Source organism: Sturnira hondurensis, unplaced genomic scaffold (genome assembly GCF_014824575.4).
Source record: "Sturnira hondurensis isolate 20B ecotype Veracruz unplaced genomic scaffold, ASM1482457v3 Scaffold0024400, whole genome shotgun sequence".
Classification (NCBI taxonomy): Eukaryota; Metazoa; Chordata; class Mammalia; order Chiroptera; family Phyllostomidae; genus Sturnira; species Sturnira hondurensis.
Window position 1 is genome coordinate 5,094,788 of NW_028097031.1, and position 20,016 is coordinate 5,114,803.

Below are 20,016 nucleotides of genomic sequence, written 5' to 3' on the forward strand. Positions count from 1 at the left end.
TAAAGACTTTATCACCCACCATGAAAAAACTTGTTGTTTCCTGAAAATATGCTATAAATGCAACTTACCTGAAAAAGTGCTAATTTCAGAAGCAGTTTTTCAAGGAAAAGTGAAAGCATTTGCTGAAAACCTACTTTCTGCCAGGTGTTTGCCTGTATTTTATTGCTAATTTTAACCATTTTATGAAGGGGAAAGACTGTCCCCCAAAATCTGTACTTTTGAAAACTTAAAATTCACTAAGTCATAGGTCAAAAAGGCAAAGTGCAGATTATAAAGTAGTCTGATATGAACATGAAAACACAAATCAAAACCTAAAGTACACCGCTAAAATAGTACGCATAAAAATGTAAAGCCTTGCATTTATACATTAGCCCGGGCCAGGGAGCTAATGTATAAATGGTCAGAGCGTCGTACGGATACACTGAGGTGGCAGGTTCGATCCCTGGTCAGGGCACTCACAAGAATGAGCCAATAAAGGCATCAGTAAGTGGAACAGCAAATCAATGTCTCTCTCTCTCTCTCTCAAATAAACTGGAAAATGTATACGTTAGAAATTAATGAAACATCTACCAACTTATTTTTTATTTAATCTTTATAGTATTTTTCCCACTATCATTTAGTCCCCTTAGAGTCCCCAATAACATATTTTTTAAAGTCCAAGAAAGTAAGAGGAATATAGAAAAGAATGAAACAGAAAACAAAGGAAAAACCAAATCAACAAAACCAAATGACTTTTCACCAGTTAAGGATCAGTCTTGCTAAAGGCTTAAGAAAAGAAAAACACAAATACAGCAAATGATTAAATTGTTAACCAACCGCATCTCTGGGCTGGTTTTATCAGAAACTCAGAGACGCAAGAGAACTCACCCAGGAGCACACAGCTCGCGGGCGGGTCCGAGGGTAGAGAAGTCCTTCCCTTCACCTCACACAGCCCCTCGCCTCTCCCCAGAAAGGGCCCACGCCCCTGTCCGGGTCTCCATTCTTCACCCACAGACAAGAGAGCTTCTCAGAGGCCCCTGTAGTGCATGACTCTAGATGCCTCAGCAGGTGGCATGCAGGCCAGTAACAGACCCCCCTACTTCTGGCACCCCCTTCTGGTGCGGTGAGGGTGCCACCTGGGACCCGTGCCCACCCCCGGCACTGCCCTCCTGTCTGACCACACCCGGCTACAAACCAGGGGGCCCAGGAAACCTCAGCAACACTGACAAGATGCTCATTGAGGGAAGTGCTTCCAGGACCTGATGTCCCACCTGGAAGGTAGTGGGTGAAACCTGCATGTGAGGAATACTCCCCTTTCCCAAGAAAACACAGCGCGTGTGAATTTAACCACGCGAGTGCGTCTTCCCACATGTGCATTTGGGTCCAACAACTCCACAGCTACTTTTGTGACATTTGCTGCCGCAAACCCTTCCATTTTCTCCTTTTAGGAATCCAAGGTTAAAAGTAAACAAAACTTTTTTTTGGCTCTTTACTATTTTGTGTGAGCTGAGCAGTTTTTAGAAAGTTCTTTTCATTCCAAACTTAGGGAATGTTCTTTATTTGGTGTCTAATTCGGTTGGAACAAAATACATTTTGGGGAAAATATGATACTTTTCTTGCTTTCTTTAGAAACAGGTGTTGCAAATTCTGTCCAGAATCACGTGAAAAACCCCCCTGCTGGTAGACAGAAGTCACGTGTGGTCTCTGAACAGGAAGGCTGTCCTTTCCCACTCTGGGAAGGACCGTTAGATGTCCCCAAGAAAGTCAGCCAATGTTTACCAGCCAACACGAGACCGGTGAGCCTGCCTCCTGGTCAGTATTCCTGATCACCTGACACACAGCTGTGTTGAGCACGAGGCTGGACACGCCTCCCCGGTGCTGGAGAATCAGACTACAGGTGTGTACCCGAAACGCCAGGTCATAAAGGGGAGATCCGACGCCGCGGGGTTTTATTATGGTCACTCAGAGACAGTGCAGCAGCTATGAGCTCTGCGAGGAAGAGAAAGTCGGCACAGCCAGCTGGGAAGGCGCGCATGTGCAGGAAAGAAGGCGGGGCGTGAGAGTGAACAGACAACGCCCAGGGGACGGGACACTGCTTTGAAACGGCAGTGACAGGAGGTGCCTTTCACGGCACTCTCACTGTCTGCCCTGGAAGTGTTGCAACTTTTTTTAATCCTTCCACAACCTCACAGAGGTGTGACTGCATCACGCCCAAGGTGGAGAGACCTGCCCGAAGCTGCTCAGGCTGAAGAAGCAGGTTTTGAACCAAGGCCGACAAGGCCACGGCCCCACTGACTTTGGGTGGTCGTAACCACCAGGTCAGACAGAAGCTGCGTAGAAAAAGCAGAGAGCAGGTCACCGGGGCCTGAGGCAAGGACCATAGCGCCTGTCGTGGCCAGGGACAGTCTTAAAAGGCGGACAGGGTGCGGGGGGTGGGGGGGTACGAGTGTAACACCTCCCCTGACAAAAAGGGAGGGAGGGAGGGAGGGAGGGGAGAAACCGGTCCACACCTGGCAGGACAAAGAGGGCAGGAAGAGGAGACCACTGTTCCGGAAAGTCGTCCACAGTGCGAGCCCTCTGCTCTGAGAGAGGGCCCAGCGGGCCGGTGGGGGGCAAGCAGGACATGAGAAGAAGAATAAAGGGGGGAGCCAGATCCAGGGGGTGGGAGGAAAGGTCACACAGGCGGACAACCGGGGCCGCCCAGGAAGCACCGGCTGGCCTCGGTTATTAGCGTCAGCCCGGCCCCGCCCCGCTGGGAACTGTGAGCGCAGCACCGCACAGGCCGACTCGGCCGTGATCGCACCCCACAGCACTCGGACACAAGCTCCAAGAAGACACGGACAGGCGGGCCCTCGACAAATGCTTAGCGAACAGAGAGTCGCCCTGAAAAACAGGTATTGTCATCCCCACTCTGAAGATGAGAGGATGACTCACAGAGGACAAGTGACTTAATGAGAGCCAGACACACAGGGCGTGTGCTGCCCCAGCACTGGCCGCGCGGAGCCAGGCCGGCTCACACTGCAGGCGCCGGAGCCGCTCCAGCCTCGTAGCCGCGAGACCCTGGGGGCCTACGGAGGGACCGGGACATGGGGAGCTGTGGGCGGGGGAGGGAGGCCTCGGGCGCCGACTGGCTATCAGCCCTGGAAGTTCAGGGTGTGCCCAAGACTGCAACACCCTTCCAAATGCAGCGGGAACTGCACCACGGGCTGGAAACGCGGAGCGGGCCGGAACTGCGGGTCTCGAAGAGCAGCAAAGACAGTCAAGCACCTGCCCTGGGAAACAGAACTGGAACCGAGCTCAGGACTGACAGCTGGGCTTAGTCAGTTGCCAGCCAATCAAATTTTTAAAAGGCTCCAACTCAAGCAGGATACAGGGAGGAATGAGAAACACAAGTGGCCAGCAGATGACTGTTTCTGATTCCAGATAAACAATCTTTGTATGTTTCACTAGCAAATGAAAAGTCAACCCTGGCTCTGAGCAAGACAGGGCTTGGGGATCCAGCTGCCCTTTGGGGGGGCAGGGGGGGAGCAGGTGCAGGACCCAGGGAGATGGGGCGGAGCCTGGGGCCAGGTGAGCGGGGCCAGTGGCAGGGACAGGGTGCGCTCCCCACCCCCTCCAGTTACCAGCAGTTCACCTGGGTCCCAAAGCATCACCTGGAGACCCCTCACTGCACCCCAGCACGGGCAGGGCACCACCCGCCACGTCGCTGTCCAGGAGGGAGGCTGCGTCTGCGGGAAAGAGGCCGCCTTCCCTGCAGCACACGGCTCTCATGGCGCCGCCGAGTTACTGCTGCGGTCCATCTCAGCTGCCTGCCTTACTAACCAAGTGCAAGGTGCGTTTGCGCAGGACAAAGTTCAGCACAGAGAGGGCTCGGTACCCTCCCGGTCCTGGCGGCCGCTGGGGGGGGGGTGCTCCGCACATGAGAGCGAGTCCCAGGGCCGGCTCACCCAGCACCCGGGGGCACCCTCGGCCCCCGAGACACCTGCATTCCAGCGCCCCGCCTGCCGTCCCCACCTCTCTGTGGTTTTACTATAAACAGGGCTACGTTATCCTGCTGGGTTTTTCTCTTGTGTTTCAGTTGGGACAAAAGGGGAAAATGGCAGTTTGAGTATAAGTGACATTTACCAAGGAAGGTTTTTACTTTTTGTGGTTTTCTGTCAATAATTAACTATAATATCCTCAACCTTGGAGTCTCGTGGTTAAGATGCTTAAAATAAATGCGTATGTATACTTAAAGAGCTTTTAAAAACCATTCACCGCAACGTAAGGGCAGGTTCTTCTACGTGAACTCTGAGATTTCTGCACAAAACACAAGTCAGCCTGCTGTGTGCTACCAAAAATAAAAAGTGAGAAGTCGGTCACCTGTTGTTTCCCTCCCCAAGGCGCGGGGAGCCAGCTGGCCGGAACGCGGACTCCTCCCACCCCTGCGTGGGGGCAGCTCCCTTCCTTCTTCCAGGCTCCCACAGGCCTCGGCCAACCGGCCGTCCTCCCCGGGACTGCACCAGACGGGGAGGGGCTGCCTCGCAGGCCTGGGGAGGGGCAGCTGACCTGCTCCCTGCTTTGCTTTCTCCCAGACGCGTATCTGGAGTCTATTTTAGGCTTTGGTATTCAAAGCTACAACTGCAATAGTTTCTCAGCCAGAAATCATTCTGTTGACAGGAAATTGGGGGGGCGGGGGGGGCACAGGGAAGAGGCAACGAGAACAACAACAGTTCAGGACACCGGTGGCACCTAACAAGAAGTGAGTCACGCTGAGTGATGCAGCCGGAGGGCCACACACGGCTAACTCCGTCTGTGTGACGTTAGAGGACGGGACTGGAAGGGACGGGACTGGCCACCCGAGGTGGAGGACGAGGGGCGCAGACAACCAGAAGGCAGCACGGAGGAGCTTTCTTGTTCCTTCCCTCTTTTTTTTTAAAGATTGTATTTATTTATTTTTAGAGAGGGGGAGAGAGAAAGAGGGAGAAAAACATGAGTGTGTAGTCGCCTCTCGCGCCCCCCACTGGGACCTGGCCCACAACCCAGGCCTGTGCCCTGACTGGGAATAGACCCAAGACCCTTTGGTTCTCAGGCCGGTGCTCAGTCCACTGAGCCACACCAGCTGGGGCTGTTCCTTCCCTATCTTAATTGTGCAGTGGTTATGTGCCTCTAAATTCTAAATCGCCTAAATTCACAGATTTGTACCCCAAATGAGTGACTTCTACTAAGTGTAAATTTGAAACAAACAAGTGCTGGCTTCAGCCCCCCTCACCTGCTCACTCCCCTCACCTCCTGCTCACTCGACCCAGTAACCAGTCCCACGCCCGACCCAAACCGCTAACTCGCAGGAGCCCTTGCAGTTTGGGCAGCTACGCCAGGCCTCCCCCTGGAGCCGCAGGCGGCCCCTGCACCTCCTGGGCTGTACCTCTAACACTCTCCCAGTCCCAGTCTGTATGCACACAGGCAAACCACTGACAGGCCAGAGCTCGGTCTCCTCCCACAATGAGTGTGAGTACACACTCACTGTGGGCCCCAGCACTGCCATGCACAGAGAGCCCAGGAAAGCGCCCGACACAGCAGCCGGCCCGCGAAGAGGACATGGCGAATGCTTCTTCCCGGTGGGCCTCCCCTGCCTGCCACGGCCACCACTGCCGCCGCCTTTCGGGTCCCTGTGAGCCCAAGGCACACACAGCCCTATCACAACACACAAGTCACACCCTGTAGCACTTTCTCTCCAGCCAGTAAGATGCGTCTGTGTGTGATCTGACCCCGAGTCCCACGGAGACCAGCACACTTGCTGCTGGACAACCGATCGCTGGCTCAAGGACAGTGTGCCCACCTGAGGGGGCTTTACTGCTAAATGGGGGTATCGGCAGGGAGGGAAGGGGCAGAAAAAGCCAGAACGCAGAGAGGCTGTCAGGGACGCATGCCCCAGGAAGGGTTTCCGGAGTTCACGCGAGGGCGTGCACCCGGAGGGATGGCTCCGGCACCCCACCGACCTGGGTGTTAGAAAGCGAGGGGGTGCCTCATGCCAGGCACTAACCAAGCGCCGGTGAACATTAAAAGTGATTTTGTAGAAGACTATGCTAAAAACTAGACAGTGTTTGCAGCAGTACACCAATTTTTAAAAAGCACGTGTGTGTGTGCGTGTGTTTTAAGTGTGAGTCCACAGACATAAAAAAAGCATGGGAAAGGTTTGTAGCCAAAATGTTCCAAACAGTCATCTCTGGGTGATGGTGAGGTTAGCAGTGCTATTTACTTCATTTTCCGGGCTTCTCTGTGTCTACCAATTGGTTACATTAATTTTAGAAAAGCTGGAAATAGATGAATAATTTTTTAAAAAGCTAATCTAGACCTTACTAATGATGACAGTATTCCACATGCAGCCCTTAACTACACGATGCTGAACTCGTGCCGTGAGATACCATGTATTTCCAAAGTCGCAGCCATGAGATGTACTGCCCACTGTGTTTCATGAGACAAGACACGTGAGGCTCCTCTAGTGAAGGAAACACGGGTAAGCTGTGACTGGGAAACACGAGAAACACGCCAACTGCACGCCCTTCGCACCGGCTCCCTCTCTCTCTCACGGGCTCGCCAGGGGCCAGCGCAGGACAGGAGGTCAGGCGGGGGAGTGGGCAGGGGCTCCCTGGTCTTGTCGTTAACGAAGCCACATCCCGAGGGGCTTCACCTGGAAGAACACCAGTGGGGTCCCTCCTCTCTAAGAACCGACAGTGGCCAAGGAAGCCACCCACCAAGGTCCCCTAACCAACAAATCTCCGCGGGCAGGGCTGGCTGGCAGGGGGACCGTCCCCCCCGGGGCAGAAGCGTGGAATCTTCTCGTGCCCCCCCCCGCCACGGGAAAGCAAGCACAGGAGTGCCTCTAGGAGGCGGGGGGGGGGGGGGTTACAANTGGCGGGGGGGGGGGGGGGGGGTTTCAAAACCTTTACGGCAACGGGTTCAGCAACTGACCTTGTAAAAATGGAATCAGACTGACTTGATCTCACCATCTGGGTACAGAGTCAGTTATCCCAGTGCTCAAAACACACACAGGAAACAAGTAACTGAAGAATCAAAACTACACATTAAAAAATCTGAGACCCTGGCTGCTTTAAGCTCACAGGTCACCACCTCACTAAAAAGCGCACTGTGTATTTTAAAACTTAAAAGTGTTTACGCAGACCCATCGCGTCCAGTCTGAGACTACGCCAAACGGCAAGTGTCCAGAAACTAAAACAAGGCTCTGCTAAGGTGTGTCTCAGAAGGAAAATACGAAACTCTTGCTCTGGCAGGAAGTCACCAAAGTGGCCAATCTAAATTAGTAAGCTTTGTTTAAAATACACACACGCTTCTTTAAAAAGGCACACAAGCCAGAAAAAAGCTGGGTCAATTCCTTTTTTTCACAGTTATGATTGTTGCGGCAGCAAACCGGGTACGTTTCCCCAAAAACGTGGGCATGTGCCACTGAAGTCACTCCGCACAGATGAGCCGGAGGCCAGAGGACGCCCACAGGTGATTCCTAAGGCACAGGGTGACAGGAAGGGTGGACAGAATGGACCGGCCTGACGCTCTCAGAGAGCCCGCAGAGCTGCGTGTGCGGTCTGTACAGCTGCTCCTCCACTCCCAGCAAACCCACGAGGCGGACACTATCCCTGCTTCCAAGCGTGTGAAGACGCTGAAGCTTAGCAGGACCGAGTGACTGCAGGTGTGGCCCGAAGCCAGCACCATGGCCCACAGGGTCCAAACACCCAGCCTACAGCCGCACACCCCCGACTCCGTCCTTCTCGGTGACAGCTCCTTGGGAAACAACAGCGGGGAGCAACCCACTGCTCTCAGCAGAGAGGGCTGGGTCAGCGCCCCCCACACCACCCACTCAGGATGGAGCCCCTCCTCTCAGGCCAGACCGGCCCTCCCGCCCCGAACGTGGTGGGCAGCCATGGCCACCCACTGCCCCAGACTATCAGTGCTCGGGCTGCTGCCCCTCCATCCTCAGAACCAGGTGCCCCGCAGGTTGGGCCTGGGGCCCTCTGAGAAGGGCCTCCGGGCGCCTTTCTCCATCCAGTTGCTACTTGGGTGTCTTCCCCTTCCTCCCAGTCCTGCTTTTTAAGGTGATCCCAACACCCCAGTTCCCCTTTCTGCCCCGGCCACCCACCCCCGCCCTCCCGCAGCCTCAGTGTCAGGAGGCCCAGGGAGCACTTGCCAGACACGGCCCTCGCTGGCCTTTCAGGAGAACATGGACACTGTCACCACAGCTCCCCGAGTCACTCCCTTCAACTGGCTTTCCAGAAACACCCTCCTGGTTTTCCGCGTGTCCCTCTCGGGCTGGCACTCTTCAGTCCTGCCAACCAGCCCATGTGGTCGGGGCTTCTCACAGCTCCATCCTCAACCTGCCTTCCCTCTCCGGCTGTGACCCCTTCCCAGCTGTCACCAGTACTCAAGACTGCAGTCACCGCAAGGTGCCGGTGACTCCCCAAACCAGAACCCTCATAAGCGCTGGGCCCTCCGCCCACACGGGACTTGACACTTCCTCTTGGAGACCTCCAAGGCTCCCAGAACACCAGCCCCTCCTGTTTCGGATTGGGCCTCCCCAGCGCTCCGAGCTCCGCGGTGGCACAGACCAGCCTCCAGCCAACTGCACAAGCCTGCATGGTCGGAACGACCCTGACCTTGTCTCTCCAGCTGCCCACACTCCACAGGGCACCCAAGCCTGCCAGCTCCACCTCCAAGGGGCCGCCCACAGCCGGCCACTCCTCTGTCTCACCGCCGGGCCGCACGCATGCCGCTTTCTCACTTGTGCCGGTTCAACAGCCCCTCACCGACCTTCCTAAGAAACCCATTCTTCTCCACTCTGGGCCGCTGCTCTGCCCTGAACGCAAACCTGAAGCCAAAGTCAGCACCTGAAAGCTGTCCTGTTCTTCGCACCCCGAGCCCTTTTCATCCAGTGTCACGGTGCCCGAGTTTCTCCATCCCAGGGCTCGCTGCTTCCTTTCTGTTCACGTGCACTGCAGCCGGCGGCGACACAGCCCGGCACACGAGACGTAAGGAGCCAGTCTCCGCGGAATCAGTAAGGGCCCGCCACGGAGTGGACGCCAGGCCACAGGCCAAGGAGACTCCACAGATGAAGACCCAGTCCCTTCCGGATAATGGAACGGACACTGTGAACTGAGGGGGGCCACCCCAAAGTACCATTCACACCCCCTTTATACACAGGGTCACTGTCTTTATCTCCTGGAACACAGTGCCTTCCCCTTCACCGAAACTTCCCTGCCTCTGACCAGATCGCATCCCGTTCCGGCTTCGAGGTGGCCCGCTTCCCCTTTTCCACAGTAGGGCTGACACGAGAATAACACACGAGAACCACGCGGCCACTGACGAAGCCTTGCACCTGGGTGACAAAAGAAAAAACGCAAGCAGGGGCCCCGTGTTACTTTGTATCCTGATCCCGCGACACCTGCAAGGTGGGGCAGGGGTCTTCTCACTGCCGTTTGCATGTAACCAAATCACACCCCACCAACGTGCCCTTGCCTGTGAGACCCAGGGAGCGGCAGAGGCAGGATCAGGACCTGGCTCCCCAGCCGGCAACTTCCACTCCCAGCTCCCCCTTCCAGCCCTTACACAGGCTTTCACACGCCAACTTCCGAAAAATCCTTCACCATGTTACATCCTAAGCAGGGGAACATCTATGCACACAAAGGACCTTCATGAAAGGCAGCTCGCTCGTCCGCCATCAGAGCCAGTGGGCACTCAGCGCCTCTCTCGCGGTCAGGACACGAAGCCGGCGTCAGTGCAGACGGACACCCACCGCGACCCACAGAGTGAGGACTGCCCACCACCTGCCCCGACGGGCCCGACGGCATCGCAGTGTGAGAAGCATCTTCTCGATCGGCCAGTGGGCCACGGAGACAGGACCCGAACGGGGGACACGCGACACCCCTCTCTCTCACCCGCGCCGTGGGGAGGAAAGCGAAGCGCAGCGCGTGCCGCCGCCCGGCCGCCCTGCCAGGCGAGGGCAGGTGCGTTTGCCAGATCAGACTGGGATGACACTGGAGTACCACGTGCTTTAATTTTCTGAGAAAAAATTATAAGAGTGCATATTTTAGCTCTGACTGGTGTGGCGCAGTGGGCTGGGCGTTGTCTGGCACACAAAAAGGTCACCAGTTCGATTCCCAGTCAGGGCACAGGCCTGGGTTGCTGGCCAGGTCCCTGGTTGGGGGCGTGTGAGAGGCAACTGATGGATGTTTCTCTCTCTGCTTCCCTCCCTCCCTGTCTCTAAGAAGAAACAAATAAAATCTTTTTAAAGTATATGTTTTGATTACATTTAAGCATACACTCAACAAAACAGCATCCAGGAGGATGACAACCTAAAACTGGGGTTGCCCCAGACACCGCGGACGGGCACGGTCCGTCCACTCTGCACTTCTCGAATCCAGGGGGAGAAGACAAGACAATGTTGTTAGCGAAGAGAAGTTATGATGAGGACCGGTCACGTTCCGCTCCTCCGACCTGCACTGCAAATCAGCTCCGCGCCAGTGTCCATCCAAGAAGCAGAACCCGCATGGCTCGGGAGCCAAGAGGCAAGAGCTGACAGCTCCCCGGCCACGCCACGCCACGCCACACCCACCCCACGCACTTCGAGCCCGCTGTCCTCGCCCACCCGGGACACTCATTTCCCAGGAGCCATGGGACCACTGCTCACCTCCACGTAAAACCGGCAGGTCTGACTGTGGTATCTGCTCCCAGAGGGAAACAGGTTACAAGTAATCAAGATATTTCCTACAGTGAGCTGGGACAAAAATCTGAAACACCAACCGGATTCCAATTCCAATGTTGTCCAAACTGAAGCCAGAACCACACTAAATAATGTTCCAAATGAAAGCAGCCAGCACGCAACCGTCAAACTCAAACCACAGGCTGGGTTGGTGGCACTGGACCGGCTCATTAACCCGATGACGACGATGACAAGCACGGCCACGCAGGCCTCGTGCACAGCCTCACTCGCTGTCCCGTGGGGTTCCGGGGTGTGATGCGGAAGCACCGGGGCATCGTCTGTGTCCTCACTAACGAAGAAGCCCGTTGCCCCGTGAGGAGTGATCAGTGGAGCCAAAGTTCACACCCCAGGAGGGCGGTGGACTCGGGCTCACCGCCCACAGCTCGTGTGGCAAAGACCTGGGCACCCCCTGCATGCCACCCCCAGTCCCCCCTCCCCAGTAATGCCCACGGCTCCCATGGGCCCTGGGGGTTGTTTCCGGAACTCTGTAGCGGGAGAGCGTCGCTCTCCGGAAAGGTCACTTTGAAATGCAGGTTGACCTCATTGAAACACCTGCCCACCTCCCCTTACAAGGCCCTGTCTCCCTGGCTCTCAGCGACCTCTGCACTTTGACATGCCCGGCCCTCAACGTTGCCACACAGGTCTCGTTTCTCATGAGTCTGTCTTCCACAGCAAGCGAGAAGCCACCGGAGGCCCTCGGGTTCTGCTTCACTTTTCCAGCCCTTTGCACGCCCAGGGCGAGGGCACCAAAGGTGACTGGTGCCTGCAGAGTCGGGTGCCGGCTGCAGGAGGTCCGCAAGGCACTCGCCGAAGGCTCCCGCAGGCCTTCGGCAAGTACAGTGTTCTCCTCTACTCAGGCCCGCATCCCTCCCTGCTGACGTCAGTGGACCAAAAGGCCAGCAGAACCTGGCCGAACAAGCTGCCAATTATCCCAAGAGCTCGTCCGCTGCACATTTCCTGTGTGTCATTTTCCCGGCACCGCACCCTGGACGCATTTCCAAGCAGTGACAGCTGAGTACTGCACCACACCGAGGCTCTAACTTCATCTGCTGGAAGGAGAGGCTGAAGGTGGCTGGGCTGCTCACAGGACTCCCAGCAGCTCACAAAGGTCTCGCCTCCCTGCACAGCAAGGCCTGCAGCAGCAACGCTACTGGGAGGCAGGGTCCGTGGGCACGTCACTGCACAGGACGCGTGAGCCCTCACCTTCCTGACTGGTCTCCTCCCGGCAACCTCTCAGGAGTTGCCTGCTGGGAGTGTGAGCAGCAGAAAGCAAGGCACCTCCTGCAGACACGTGCTCAAGACACACTGAGCGGAGACGGACTCTGCAGCCCCTTCGTGCAGGAGAGAGCATAACCCTTCAGGCCGCCTGACACAATCACTGCCTTTACAGACCATGAGCTCCCTGCTCCCCCTTCCTCCCCCTCTCCCTCTACTGCCATCTCTTCCAAATCTCGACCCCTCCGCCTTCCAAAGGCACAATCCTCAGAAACGCAGTTCCCAACTCCTGACCACACCACCCCGTCACGGGGTCCCGTCGGCAGGGCTTCCCAACCGCTCTCATACCTGCGGAGCCCACCTGGCCACCCCACGCTGTCGAGGGAGCACAGAACCACTAGTCACCGTCACCCACGCGGACCCTGAGAGCAAGTCACAGAACGGACCGCGGAGAACACCCGGGTGCACACCCCACTCCAGGCATTCTGGCCTCTCTCTTCTGTGACACTGCCCCCGTGTCCCCCCAGACCCTCGACACCTGCCCCCGGCCCCGTGCCTGGACCCATCCTCTCCAGCTTCATCCTGAAATCCCAGTTCCAATGTCCCCTCCTCTGAGAAGCCCTCCCGAGGTGCCGCCCCACAACGCCTCACTCTCTCCGAGCTGGCCGGCATTCTTTCACAGCACTTGCAAACGCCTGCAGCTGTCCCCCGAGGCAGTAGAGAGACCCTGTCACCTTTTTCAGGGACATTTACAGCGCCTAGCATTGCAGTGAGCACAGAGCGGGGGTTCCATAAGGAAGGAAGTGAAAGACGAGCATTTTAAAAACAGGACTGTGCTTCTCTCCTGGAGGGAACACGGAACAGCGCACATCAAAGCAAGTACCTGGCTGGAAAAACAGGGGGGCGGGGGGGTGGTAAGAGAGGAATCACAGTTATACAGTGGGCTTTTTCCTTTGCTGGCTGCTTAACTGCAGAAAGAAATTAAATTAACAGAATTTACACAAATGAGGATGCACAATTAAGGTCATTCAAAAATTTTAGGAATGTTAAGCCTATTTTTCACGTGGGGTGAGACCATCTCCACAGCCTGGGCAACAGATACAGTGACAGCGACCAGCGTGCACAGACCTGCCCAGACGGACCACCCCCACGCAGGGTCACCACGACCTGTAGGTCGAGCGGTGGCTTCACAGGGGACGGAGAACCGCTGCCACTTCGAGATGCTCTGCCGGCCTCAAAGCCTGAGTGGCTGGTTTGAAGTGTGTCTGTTCCCAGTACAAAACCACTGACGTTACTTCTGCTGAAATAATCACGATGTTGCAGCCGGCAGGGTTACAGCACTAATTCTGTTTGACAAACACCCATCCTGCGTGAGTGCAACATGCCGCTCTGAGCCCTTTCCCTGTGGACTCTTCACGCCTCGCAGCCGCCACGCGTGGTTGGTATTCACACCCCAGCACAGCCGAGGAAACCGCGGCACAGGGAAGCAATGGACCGCCGTCCCACAGCTGGGAGGTGCAGGAGCTGGGAAGGGAACGCGGAGCCCATCACTAGGCTCCGCAGTCTCGCTAACGTTCCGAGGAACGGTGTGCATTGAAAAGGAACAAGTCATTCCCAATGCCAGACCAGTCCGTTAGGCAAAAACAGCTCTCAGTCTTCTGGGCTCTGAACCTGGGTAGCGAGAAGGCTGAGGGGAAGGTGGGAAGCACGAGGAAGAGCGGGGGTGTGGAGGGAGTCGTGAAAATGAAAATAAGGGAAAGAAGGGGATAGAGGAAAGCAGCCAGCAGCACCCCAAAATACCCGCGTGACAAAGGCTGTTTCTGAACAGAGACGAGGCCTCAGAGCCCCTGAGCGGCGTCTTCCCAGGACCGAGCTCTTCCGTCCCCTGTGCGGAACCACGCCACCTACATGAGGAAGCAGACAATTAGCATCCCAACCCCCTCCCATAACACCCAAACTCCGTGCCAACTGATTCCCTCAAAATCCTGGGGACTAACTCTGGTCCTTTTCAGCAGGGGGCACAGGGACCCCTCGAACCTGAACTCTCTGCCCAAAGAACCGGGACAACTCCCAGAGCACATGCAGGGAGCCGCGGTGAAGCCCGAAGTGACTAAGCAAGAGACTGGTAAACGCGTCAGGCGCACGTGCGTTTCCGAAGGCTGCAGTTCAAAGAGAACATAAGGAGTTTACAGTTCGTAAAAGCCATAGCGGGACGCATCCTCTGAACGTTTCCGTCTCTGTTCCAAGCGAGGCAAGTTCAAGTGGAAACTCAACTGCACGACAGCATCTGCAGCCAGAGCAGCAACTGCAGTCGGGTCTCGGCTTTCATTCCGAGCTGGCCATTTAAAGTCAGAAAAGGCCTTGGCTCGCAACAGGACTGCGGTCTGACCCAAGAACATGCCAGGTTTGACAAATTTTTGCTCATTTTGTGAGACTCCTCCCCTTCTCTGTGGCCGGGAGGAAAGAGAAACAACCCAGTCAGCTTCCCTCGGAAGCGAAGGAGTCTCAGTAACAGAGACACGGCAAGTGATGGGGACGAACACGGTGTCCTCCTCGCTTCTCTTAGAAGCCCCATGATTCCCAGTGGGGTTCGGCCACCACAAACCCACCACGAGCCGAAAGTGCATGTGCTCCACCTCACCCGTGCCCTCCCTGAACGTGCTCGGAACACTTGCACCCGCCCAGAGCTGGACCAGGCCTTGAATTCCACCCGAGGAAGGAACACTGCAGCGCACCTGCTCTCGGCCCTCGGGGCTGGCCACCGGGCTGCTGTGCCCGGCATCACCAGAGTAGCATTCGGCCTGCCACGACACCAGAGACCAGGAAAGGATCAAAAGTTAACATTCCACGCATGGTTTCCACTGCATGTGTATCACCTTCACGCCATTGTCAAGTCCAAAAAACAGCCCTGGCTGGGGTGGCTCAGTGGTCTGAGCACTGACCTGAGAACCAGAGTCACCAGTTTAATTCCCGGTCAGGGCACAGGCCTGGGTTTCAGGCCAGGTCCCCAGGTGGGGGTCAGTGAGAGGCAACTGATCAATGTTTTTCTCCCTCCTTTCCCCTCTCTCTAAAAGTAAATAAATAAAATCTTTTTAAAAATCGAGCTGTCCTAAACAGGGCACCATCTACATTTATTGATTTATTCTGATCTTCAGTACCTCACAAATGCACAGGTGTACTGAATAGTAAATAAACATGTTCTCGAGAATGAGTGCTTGGATCAATAAATGTTAAGAGGAAAGGAAGGACAGAAACACTAGAGACTAGTTAGCAAGTGACTCTTTCACTAACTACTTGGTTTTTCCCCCAGAGAAAGAGGCTGGACGGAGGTCAGGCTCCTCGGGGACAGCACTTACGGGACAGGACGAGGTCAGCGTTACGGTGACAACACCAGGGAAGAACAAGGAACGGAACTCCACAACCACCTCATGTTCGCTGCCAAGGCTTTTGCTCTCACTGTGGCTTCCACCTGTCTGAGTGGCGACACGGCATTCGGAGCATGCTGGGACCCCGGGACCCCTCCTTCCCCAGCACGCCCACACAGAGGCCACGAGTCCCTGTTTGCACCTGTCATCACGGGCAGCTGCAGCCGGCGGCGAGCACAGAAAGGGAAACCACCTTTGATCTGTTTTGGACACACATGCGGACTATCAGTGGAGTCTAGGCGAAAAGGCAGCACCTCCCACCAGGTGTCCAAGAGGACTCAGCGGAGGAACTGTCTTCCCAGGCAGAGGCAGGATGTCAGGGGAGCAGCAAGGGAGGTGCAGCAGGCCCCCGGCAAGACCAGGAAGCACCGCCACCTCCAGGCCTTCGGGGCAGCTAAGGGGGTCACCAGAACCCAGAAAGATCTGTAACTGGAGCTGGCTGACAGAGGCCACTGAATAGAAGGTGTGACCTGCTCACAAAACCAAGCTCTGGTGACCCAAACCAGCTGCAAGGAACTGGCTCAGCCAGGCCTCCTACTCACATCCCATTGGCCACAGCCTAAGCTGTGACACCTAACCCAGACACCTAAGTGCAAGGACTCAGCTGCCACAGCCCACGGAAGTCACTTCCCAGAGTTCAGAGAGGAGAGAGAAAAGATGGGGGGGGGGGGGGACAGGAAGGTGTTCTAAGTGCCTGCCACCCAGCAAAACACAGGCCCACAGGCCCACCAGAGGTTTGCCAGTCCCGTCCAAATCTAGACAGCATGGGACAGCGCCCAGCCAGGTCACAGACACGGGTGCTCACCTGAGGCCCTGCTGCCCTGGACAGTTTGGGAAAGGGACAAAAAGACTCTGAGAGTAGTCCCAGGCAACGGCTGTCATTTCCGCATCTCTAAGGGCAAACCAACGGCCAGCTTATCTACACGGAACCGTACCTAAGACAACTCTCTTCCCCGCACTCGAAGGGCACCTGCTCCAGACCTCTGCTAGCCTACGTACCGCGATGGGCCCTAGCCTCTTGTTTCTTCCTCCCTCACCAGACCCTGAGCCCCTTTAGGGCAGGGCTTTCCCACCGATCTTTGTGTCCCCACCAGCTCCGGGACCTGGCACAGAGGCAGCCTTCAATCAACGTGCCCTGAGCCCATCGGTGGACTTGGGGTCCCTTGGCTGGCAGCCTAAAACTATGGTGGATAAAGCCTGGCATGACCCTCAGCAACTAAACAGCAAAGAGCTCTGTCCAGGACCTGGGCCCACGCACTGGGCCCCAACCCGCCATCGCTCTCCACGGGGCAGCTTCCTCTCGGGCTCAGGACCTTCACACCCTTTCAACAGAGCGCATCCTCGAGAGCCGGAGGAAGGTGGCAAGATGGTGCTCCACTTGGGAAGGAGACCTGATACGCGTCCTCTCTGGAGAGTCTCACTCTTTTCCCAAGAATTTACAGGCGCTACCGAAGGCACTAAGAGTGTGGGGGGATCACAGAGAGGAGTTCACGACCACGGGGGACGGTGTGGGTGTGGGGGTGCAAGTGCCAGTCTGCTCCAAGGTCAATTCGGCAGACACCACCCTCCGTGAAACTATAAAGCAGCCACGTGCCTCACACAGCACTGTCCTGTTCAAGTGGATTCACGGTGTGGTGCTGGGCGGTCATTACCGGGACCTGGAACACATTCACATTATAATTAGGAGCCATTTTCCAATAGCCCTGTACTTGCTTAATCATCTTACCTGTCATTTTCCACAGAAAAAGTTAATGCCAGGTTGGTAACCCTTTCTCTGCTACCGTGACTTTAGGCTGCCAGGAAGGTGAATAAAAATAAATTCAAAATGACTTGGACTCCACTAGAAAGGTGAGTTTGCTATGAAAAAGTACATCATCTTCCAAAATGCGGCATGAAAAAGATTCCCCACGCCCCCCCACCCCCACTGCACCACTGGCCCCTCCGTGTGGCTAACAGAGTGGATGCTCTTCAATCGTACAGGCACCTCATCACCAAACTGAAGTTGGCCAGCACTTCATCCCATAGTTAGAAAAAGGGAACCCGAGCCTCATCACAACAATACATTGAGTTACTTTAAAAAAATAAAAAACTCCAATAATAGAAAAGCAGATGAAATGTTTCAAGCAGATCACCTTTCTTTTCCTAAAACATACTCAATTTATAAATCCCCCCCAAAAGCTTTTTCCAAAACCATCAAAGACATTTAAAACCCCAAGTGCAATTCTGTCATCTTGATAAGAACGAACCCTGTGCCTCTCAGGTCCTCTCTGAAGGCCAGCAGACAACAGCGCCCGGCTGACAACAGACTAGGAAGCTGTAACCCTCTCTCAGCGCACTGCGCTCCACGTCCGTGTGAAAGGCAAACACGCCGTCCATCGACGGCGGCCTGCGTTGAGTCACATTAGCTGTGGCTCCCTCGGAGTGCGATTAAGTCTCCTTCGTCCGTCAGGCAGGACAGGGCTTGGCTCAGAAAAACATGATGTTTGCTTTGTAAGTTTTGAACTCCCACAGGGCAGGAAAAGGGGAAATTCTGGCAGTACGCAATGTATGGCCATGACAGGGTAACAACCCAATTACCTCTGACCGAACATTGCCCTCTTCCCTCATGAAAATGTAAGTGAAGCGTGGCAACACTGAGCACAGGCTAAAATGCAAAGGCAAGCTGTCTGTTGAAAATAAGGAAATTTGAGCATATTTTAATGGCATTATTAATAGGTCCTGACACCTGAAACTATTACTTGTGACTTGTGTTCTTATGAAAAACGCCGTTCCAAAATTGCATTTCCCTTCCCTGACTTGAAGTCCTAGCCTCCACTGCAGAACAATACAGGAAGTGTCTCGGTCAACAATAAAAATATTTCATAAATAACCAACAGGGAGTCTCCGTACACAAACACCGGGTAACAGAAAGCGCGAGTCTTCTGCAAGACTTCGAGCACGGAGGCAGCGGGCTGGGGCAGGTGCGCGAGACTCTGCACTGACCCCGGGGTTCCCTGCCACCACGGAGCCCCACAGCCCCCCGCAGCCCCCCCGCAGCCCCGCACTGGACTGTCCCCGAGTCACCCAGCTGGGGCCCGAGACGCTGCAGGGACCGTGGCGCCGATACCCACGCGGAGGCAGGGCTACCCGGCCCTCCCGCGGGTCTTATCGCGGTTCCCACGCGTGTAAGGAGTTCACAATGCCCTGCCTTAACAACACTGCGTGTTTTAAAAGGTGAAAGTGCCTCCCCCCAACGCCTATGGCTGTTCAGATGCCTTCAGTTCTGTCTTGTCCAAGAGAAGGCGCCACGGGCGAGCGGGGGCTGAGCGCGCCCGTCAGGGCGACGCCGCACAAGTGCAGTCACAGCAGAGCAAAGCCGGCAGGCGAGGGGCGCGCGGAGGAGCAGAGGCAGTTCTGAGGCGCCCCCCCCCAAAAAAAAGCAAAGCAAGCTTCTCCAGACCTAGAGGCAGAAACCTGGCACCCTCACCCCCTCGCAACCTGACAATTTACAACCTGGTAACACCTTCTAATTAGGAGCGTTCTGGCCTTTTATGGACGGAAAATTAAACTGCTTCCCAACAGGGAGATAAAGCGGGCGGTGGCGCCTGTCTGCGGGACCCCCCGCCCCCCGCCCCGGGACTGCAGCCCGCCACTCCGGTCGCTCCCGAAGCCGCAGAGCTGGGGGTACCCTACGCCGGGGGCAGCAGCGGGCGCGGCGGGCCAGGCGGGCGGGGGGCGGGGCGCAGCCGCCAAGCGGGGTCCCGGCGGCGGCGGGGGGCGGCGCGGACGTACCCAGCAGCACGCACAGCATATCCAGGGCCACGTACGGCAGCCGCGTCCGGTCGAACATGGTCGCGGACGGCGCGCCGACTCACGCACGAGTCCCGGCAGGGCAGCCGCCGAGGGCGAACCGGACAGGCGGCGGTCGGACGGCAGCTATGGCGCCGGACCCTCCCCCACAGCGCCGCAACCTCCCGGTCGGGGCCGACGCTCCTCGGACGCTCTCCGCCGGTCCGGCCCGCCCCGCGGCTCACCGCCCGGATCGCAGCGCCCTGTCCAACAGGCGGGGCGCCCGCGCTCGAGCTTTAAGGATGGGGAGCGCTGGGAAGGGGCGGCGCAGCACGGGACCGGCAGCGGCGCGCTGCCTCCCCGGCTGAGCGGGCGCGGCGGGGGCGGGGACGCGGGACGCCGCTCAGGGGCGCTCCACCAATCAGTGCCCTCCGCCCCGCCCGCTCGCGGAGGCCGCCCCCAAAGCCGGACGCGGGGTGGCTGGGTGGAGCCTGGGGGCGTCTCCGGTGCGGGCAGGACCGCGGCGCTGTGACCCTGCGGGTGTTTCCCTCTTGGCAGGGAGACCTCGGGCCCCGGCAGGACCCCAGCGCCCCGGCTGCCGCCAGTTCTCCTCCACGGCGGAGCACTGACAAAGACCCTCCCTCTGTCTCCAAGCCCTCGAATCACCTAGGCCTATACCTGGGCCTGCAAGCCCGGCCTGGAACCTGCGAAATCATCCCTTGGGGCCTCGTTGCCTCTGATAAGGGATCCGATTTCTCATCCTGCAGCTTTTGGTAGACAAGCCCACGTCCTGCTCTTAGTAACGCGCCCCCGCCCTTAGTGCTCCGGGCGGTAATTTTCCACCCACTGGCCCTCAGCTGTGCTGAAGTATGCAGAGCAGAG

The 20,016-nt window shown here is 56.7% G+C and overlaps 1 protein-coding gene across 2 annotated transcripts in view; it reads right to left on the reverse strand.

Annotated features, from left to right (window-relative positions):
• Positions 1–19,511, reverse strand: part of PLPP1 (phospholipid phosphatase 1) — a 50,986-nt gene extending 31,475 nt beyond the window's left edge. Inside the window, exon 1 of one of the 2 annotated variants that reach the window (XM_037038546.1) lies at positions 19,138–19,511. In XM_037038546.1, coding sequence (XP_036894441.1) covers positions 19,138–19,195 — 58 coding nt within the window. In that variant the 5' untranslated portion in view covers positions 19,196–19,511. The remainder of the gene's footprint in view (positions 1–19,137) is intronic. The other variant, XM_037038547.1, reaches the window with a different exon arrangement.
• Positions 19,512–20,016: the final 505 nt, after the last annotated feature.